The 7,846-nt window shown below is 33.6% G+C and overlaps 1 protein-coding gene across 1 annotated transcript in view; it reads right to left on the bottom strand.

The window, feature by feature from the left end:
- Positions 1-4,565: 4,565 nt before the first annotated feature.
- THAP2 (THAP domain containing 2) overlaps positions 4,566-7,846 on the bottom strand; it is a 9,230-nt gene continuing 5,949 nt past the window's right edge. The window contains exons 2-3 of the mRNA XM_008684301.2: positions 6,893-7,088; positions 4,566-5,203 (exon numbers count right to left, since the gene is read on the bottom strand). Coding sequence (XP_008682523.1) covers positions 4,814-5,203; positions 6,893-7,088 — 586 coding nt within the window. The 3' untranslated portion in view covers positions 4,566-4,813. The remainder of the gene's footprint in view (positions 5,204-6,892; positions 7,089-7,846) is intronic.

Here is a 7,846-nt window from a genome sequence, read left to right as displayed (position 1 = left end):
TTAAGGGAAATGTCATAGAAAGAGGCACTGTCAGAGCTAAGACATGAAAGATGACAAAGTTTGTTAAGTGACCAAGCTAAGGCAAGGGCACTTTGTAGTTGGTTAAGGAGAGCACGAAAATAGGAAGTCCAAGAGAATGGAGAAGAGTTAGAGATAAGATTTAAAATATTATATCTAAACAAGCCAAAAGTTCACCTAGGAGATAGGCACATATCTGCTTTCTTTCCTTTTTTTTTTTTTTTAAAGGATTTTATCCATTAATTTGAGAGAGAGAGAGGGCACTTGAGCAAGCACGAGTTGGGGATAGGGGCAGAAGGAGAGAGAGAAGCAGACTCTCCACTGAGCAGGGAGTCCAATCTGGGGGTCAATTCTAGGACCGAGATCACCACCAGAGCTGAAGGCAGTTGCTTAACCGACAGAGCCACCCAGGCACCCTACGTATCTTTCTTGATATTAAACTCAAAAGTTTTTCTTTTTTAACTTTTGGAGCACAAATGTTAAAAGCCTAAGCAACAATCTGAAGACTAATTTCTTATACTACATTCAACTCATTCTAAAGGACATTAAGAAGACAGTAGGGAGCAGGAAAAAACAAATGGAATATGTCCTTCCAGAAGTCTTGAGGACAGGGACCTTGTCTGTCCAGTTCATCCTGGTTTGTTCAGTGACTTTTAGTGAATATTAATATGGTATTTTTTGAAATAAAGTGTCAAATAAAAAATGAATTTAAAAAATCACATCTTATTTTGTTATTAAAATCATGCTTTGGTAATCATATTTGCAAATAAATCTTTGTGTGAGCCTCTAATTGTTGTCAGGATAGAATTTTTATAGCCCTTTATATATCTGGTTTAGATTACATAACCAGTATAAAACAGTGCAGTGGCACCTGGGTGGCTCAGTTAGTCATCCAGCTCTTGATTTCAGTTCAGGTCATGATCTGGGGGTCCTCTGCACTCAGCGTGTTGGGCTCTGTGCTCACTGTGTCGTCTTGGCCCTCTCACTCTGCTCCTCACCCTGCCACCCTGGCTCATGCTCTTGCGCGCGCTCTCTCAAATAAATAAATAAATAAAATCTTAAAGAACCACCCCCCCAAAACACAGTGCAAATAAACTATAATGTATGCTTAGATATAACCTGAGCAATGAAAATAAAAATAATTCCTCTTCTAGGCTTTACATATCTTTCTTTTTTTACAGTTTGCCTCAATTTAGGGTCAAGGACTTCTACGGAAGTATCTTAGGGAGTCCGTGTAGGGGAAAGACTACTGCAGGGATATTCATGTACATTTTGTAAAATAATAGTCATGACAGTAATTTCCTTGTAAAAAAGGTTTTAATAACATACTCAGAATACAATATGTAATTGTTTAATATACATTATAAAACCATTAATTGTAGAAAGTTTCCAACTGTCTAAAACCTACAGAATCCCATATTCTGGCATAAAGATGAACTATTTTCTCTATTATAACAAAATTAAAATTTACCCGTATTCTAACATTCAGAAATGAGATAAAATACCAACATTACAAAGTCGACCTAGAAAAAATCTACAGTGACGTCACAGATTATCTTAACTATACACATATATAAAATTTTAGTTTTTTGAGACACAGGACTTGTCCTACTTTAATAACATGATTTATATGTTGTATAGGGGGTTATAATGTGGAAGGCAGAGCAGAAGATTTGAAGGCTGAAGACCAATGTTCAATCTAGGATTGAACTTCCTAGACTGCTGGCATTTCTATCCTTTGTGCCAGCTGGTACATATTAAACATCTAAATAAATAAATAAGCATTAGCAAGGATTTCTTCATCCGTAAGCTGGAGATAATGCCACCCACCACACAGGATATTTGTAAAGAGCAAGACATCAAAATGGATGCCACAGTGCTTTGTTAACCTTAAGACTCTGAGCTAAATTATTTGTAAATATCTGTTAGTAGAGTTTGTTATTTTATAAAAATATCAAATAAACTTGAGTTCTTGGCTTTGAAACAATAGTTTATTTAGTTGTTTTCCTGTTAACCAAGATACCATTAACAACGAATTCGTTCAGTGTTCACTTTCAAGGGGAAAAATGTCTTACAACTCATTGATTTAAAGAATACTGTATATAATCCAGGTCAATTCTGATGTCCTTCTGTCTCCTTTGGTAAGTCATAAGAATAAATCTTGTTTTCTTTCAAGAGGAGTTTTTTGGAAAAAGGTCTAAAGTTTATATGCTTATTAATTCCCAATTCAACAGCATTTACCAAAGCACCTCACGTAGATTTCTTTTATAGCATTTATCATATTGTATTACAAATATTTTTTTTCTCTCAGGAGACTTTTGAGGAACTTAGGGCAGAGAATCATGTCATCTTTGTATCAAGTCATTAGCCTTTGGCTGGTTCTTCATAGAGGTTAGTGCCTAGCAGGCATAGAATGAGTAACATAGAATGAACAGAAGATATATGTTGGGTCCATTCTCTATGAAAGGGTTTTAAGGTAGACAGATGTATGTATGTTAATGAAACAATTTGATGCAGGGAGAATTTTGAGCATTTATCAGGACAGTAACATGAAAATGACATCGAGAAAACACCAAAAAAAAATACTTTAAAATTACTGAGTGGTAGTTTATTCAGTAGTCTCAAATAATAATGAATGAAGTCTAGTTAACTTTGCCAAAAGCTTGTATTTTATACTTTCGTGATTTTTAAAATGTTATATTAAGATATCAAGATACTATGGTAGATGGGAACTAGCCTGCATTAATTAGTATTTTGTTTTATATTGCGGAGGAGTGATGAACCACGTGAGAGTTTATACTTGTTTAGGTGATTATTTGCCCAGCTTATTTTAAGGTATAAAGCTATGGTCAGTAAGTGAAGAGATATTTGAAACCATATTAGAAAAAAAACACGGAATGACAATTTCCAGGAGCTATGTCCAATATTTAAGATAAAATGACTAATAAGGTTTATAATATTCACAAAAGATTTTCATAAATACTTGTTTTAAGTGCCTCATGATAAGCAACACAGACTTTTCTTACCTTTGCCTTTGTGAAATCTAGTTGCTTGGGAGGCATTCCTTATTAAAAGAAAGGGTGTTAATACTGTAAAAAGACTATTGCTGGCATCCAAGCAAGTGTCACCAAAAACAAAACAAAACAAAACACAACCCAAACCCTCCCCTCCCCAAATTTCTTTATAAAATAAAATAGCCATTACGTTAAAGGAAAAATTTATAACAATTATGGTTAGGTATATGCATGCTACTTTCATATGGTAATGTCAGAAGCTTGAACTAAGATTAAATAGCTTGATTACACATTAATAAACTTAATGCGATTTGCCCAAAGCTGTTTGAAGGAAAGGATTCTTACTAAAATTAAAAATTTATCTGGGGAAATAAGGTGAACTCTTTAATTAGTTCAAGTGGCAACTATCATAGTTCTTATTTTCTATTTTGTAAAATAGTTAGCATTTTCATAGCTTTATCAGACATATGTATTTTTATAGAATTTCATTTCCCTTATGCAGTACAGTTGCTCTATTTGACTTGCTAAAAAAGGAGATAAAAGCAAGCTGATATGTACAATAAATTGATTCCATTTGAAGTTATAAGTTGTGAAGACAGAATATGGTAGGTACTTTTCTGTAATTAAATCCTAATGTGGGCTTATGGGGGGAAAAAAAGCTTACGAGTTTTGGTTATCAACATACATGGGGGGAGGGGAGGTATTCCTAACATGGAACTTTGTATCACATTGCCTAATTAATAATGCATCAATTTTGGAATTGAAAATGTAATATTTTTATTATGAGAAAAAAGTAGTATAAATTTATCTTTTTAACGAAGGTAAAAGCTGGATCACAATGTCTACATTATTTCACAACATATAACTGGCTCCCAGTTTTTCTAGTCTGAGGTACTTCAGGCCTTACCTTGCTTGGATGACTCAAAAGTACTTCACATTCAAAATATTATCTTCAAAATATTTTATAATCTATTTTAAAAGCTAGTATTTTCATGAAGGAGGCCACTTTTGTCACTTTTGTTGGTGAGCAGATATAGAAAGTTTAAATAACAGAACTTGCCATGTACCTCAGATTTTGTTCCTATAAAATTTCCAAATCACAGTGCCAATAATAATTCAATTAATACAAAACCCAGCAGTTTTAAAGTCATATTTAGTGTTGGCTAATTCTTATTTAGAATCCTATTTAGAATGTAATATCCCAACACTGCTACAGGAAAAAAAATTTTTTTTTTTTGAAGATTTTATTTATTTATTCGACAGAGATAGAGACAGCCAGCGAGAGAGGGAACACAAGCAGGGGGAGTGGGAGAGGAAGAAGCAGGCTCCCCGCGGAGGAGCCTGATGTGGGGCTCGATCCCATAACGCCGGGATCACGCCCTGAGCCGAAGGCAGACGCTTAACCGCTGTGCCACCCAGGCGCCCCAGGAAAAAAATTTTTTTTTTCTAATAGAAATTAAACATATTGTCATAGGCAGTTCTTTAAAAGTAGTTTTAAAAGACAAAAACACAGAACACCTTTCAAACACACAATTTCCTAGCAAAAATTTTAAGTACATAATTCTCATGTAAGGCACTTCCATTCTTTTTCAAATATAAGTTTCATAGAAATTTCCATTTTTTAAATAATAAGTCTTTATAAATTATACAGTAATACTGTTACTTCAAGTAATACTTTAGTAAATACCCAATTTTGGCATAATTTCCTTAAATATTTTTACCTTTGACTAGAATGAAGGATGGGCATCAAGTTCTTTGTGGGCTAATCTTAAAGGAATGTTTTATACAATTGGTAATGTTTTATCTTGTTGATCAGGTTCAAGAATCTTGAAATCCTCCAAAGGAAGCCTGCGTAAGGCAGTTGGTAAAATGTGTTCTGATGTGCCCTTAGGTAATATGTTATTTGCTTCCAGATTCTTCACCAAGCACGTGGCTTTGATCCATCTTCGTGTTGCTCTGCGTTCTTTTTGTAAGCAAGTTTTCATTTTCTTTCTTAAGCTTGCTATTTCTTTTTCCAGTTTAATTATCCTCTTTTTTGCCTCCATAGGATTCCTAAAAGCATAACTGTGTTCAAGTAGTACTTGCTGACTACTAATGTTTGATTTTAAATTAGATGGTCCTGTCGGGGTACAGTTGTTGTTTTTCTTCAAAAGATGCCTTGACTTGAGTTTCTAAGCCAAATAAAATTAGAGGGTTGAACATAAATTATGGAATGTCACAAATAAGTAAATTTTGCCCAGTTTTGTATAAAAGTAATTAAACAGCTCTTTTAAAAACTGATTTTAAAAGTTTGATAGGAAACATCAGCTGCCCATCTCATGTAATCGTGGATTCAAGTTTCTCAACTTGTTGAATTAGCCCCAGCCACCTTATTTCGTTTTGTCTTTTCTCTCCAGAGGGATACAAACATCGTCTGAAAATAGACAATGGACTTACAAGGTCTCTTTCAAGTTATCGAGTATGATTTTAGAGAGACTTTAAAAATCTTTTGCAATTCTCACGAAGGCCAATTTAAGGTATTCAGACATTTGGTTTATCTCTGATACTGATTTAATCTCTTTTTAGGTAAACGTTATTCTTTCAATTTGGTAATATTTCAAACTTGAGGTTCTACTTAATAAAAAATTATTCCCAAGTATCAATAAGATTTACTTATTAAATGTTCAGTTACATCTCCCATTCAAGGATTTAAAATCTGGCCAGGAACTTTATATCTAAATCTGAAGACCCTGAGGACTACCCCCCACCCCACTTAATCTATTTTATTTAATTAGTCATCAAGTTCAATTAATTCTACCTCCTAAATATTGTCTATCATAAATCCTTTCCTGTCCATCATTCTTGATCAGGCCTGTATTGTATCTGGCTTGAATATACTAAAAAATTCTTTAATGATGTCCACCTCATTCTGAACCTCACTAATTCATATCCTGCCACAGAATAATTTTTCTAACAGATTTGATGTTCTGTAATTGGCTAACTTCCTCTTTGCCTCATTATCTAAAGACAAAAAATCTTTACATAGCACACTTAAAATTTAGGATCTCACCCCATTCTGCCATTCACCATCTTGATTTATACTCCCACAATATTAAATCAGTTCCCAGATTATGTCATAACCTCATAAGTTTCTTTCTTTTATTGATTCAACAAACATTTATTAAAAACACAGGAATTCATTTGTGGACAAATACATTTTCCTCTCTGATCAGATTTTTCCCAACTAGATAAAATACTGTTTTAATACATTCGTCATGTACTTTCTCTCCTTCCTTTTACGCATCACTTGTTAACATTTGATTATTTTCTACTTACCCCTCAACCGACTGGCTTTTGTTCTCCTCATGTTATCGTAATTGTCCTGTGCAAGGTTAAGAACCCTCTCCTAAGTTACAAACTCCAGCTTAAATGCCTGAGCTCTGTGAAGTTTTCTGTGATGCCTTCCTCTGAACTTATATTCTTTGGTGTAACTCTGGTATTCTTTGTGTGTGCTGTTCTTAAAGCTCTTCTCACACATTTTGAATGTTACCTTAAAATCAAGAGCAGAATGATGCTAGAGGTTTCATTACTCATGATTTTTCAGTTTTACCATTGGTTCAATTATTGATAATAACCGGAAGTAATGTGAAATTCCAACATAGTAAAATCAGTTTGGACTGGGAAAAGCATACTGGAGTGAGGAGACCTGAGCTCTAATTGTAGCCTGTACCTTTACTGCACAAGAGGAAGTTTTGTGACTTTCTTGAGCCATATCATTATGTATGAATTTTGATATATTCTGAATTGTTCTAATTTGTAAACAAAAAAGAATGGGTACCAAAAATGGTAAAAATGGGTAAAAGAAAAGTAATGTTACCTACCATAGACTTTAAATGGGTACAAAAATCAAAAATGGTTGGAACAGCATCCATTTTAAGTCGTCGAGTTTGTCCTGTTAAGTCAAAACAGGAGGCTTCAAAGTGCTTGGAACAAAGAAAAGTGTGTTTTCCTGGCACAAAATTTTTGCGCCTAAGCAAGCGAACCCATTCTTTTCTTCTTTTAGGATCCAAAGGAAACCTTTAAAAAAAAAGGGGGGGGGCGGAAAGGCAACTCATATTCCAACAATCACATTCTGGCTGCACCTTAATGGTTAAAAGAAATTTTAAAAGATGATGATTTAAAGTGTCTTTCATCCACATACAAAATTTTAATATCCAGACACTGGAACAAAAACCAATTCATGCTATTTTTTATAAGTTGCAAAAAAATTAATGAAAAATTGAATTGGGTGCTTTTATTTTTCAGGATTTTAAAGAGACCTTTCTTCCCAACCTAGTTCTTAACATGGGCATTAAAAATAAACAAGACTATACTGATCTAGGTCAAGGTTACGTAGAACCATTATAAGCATGAGTAATTAACAATGCTATGATCTGCTGATGTATGTACATGGTCAAGACAAATCAAATATCTGCAGATTAAATTTTATCAAGGAAAGCCTAGACAGATTCTGGTTTTCCTTCCTCTGTGTTCCTTCACTGTGACACTTAACACATTCTTTTGTAATTTTTCCATCTTAATAAATTTCCAGTGAAATAAAAGTAGATTGTAAGTTTCTTGAGGACAGGGATCATTATATCATCTATTTATCTTTAACACTTAGCACAGTGCCTTGCAAACAGTAGGGGCTCAACAAATATTTGCTTAATTGATATGAAACAATATATAAATTAACAATTCACTGTATTAATTCCATGTAAACTGTATATATTTTTTAAAAATGAACTCTTAAGCTATGTAGTATAGTAGAAAGCATAATTATTACAAAAAGTAAA

Source organism: Ursus maritimus, unplaced genomic scaffold (genome assembly GCF_017311325.1).
Source record: "Ursus maritimus isolate PB19 unplaced genomic scaffold, ASM1731132v1 scaffold_21, whole genome shotgun sequence".
Lineage (NCBI taxonomy): Eukaryota > Metazoa > Chordata > Mammalia > Carnivora > Ursidae > Ursus > Ursus maritimus.
Note: the sequence above shows the minus strand (reverse complement) of the source record. Positions and strands in the feature narration are given on the sequence as shown.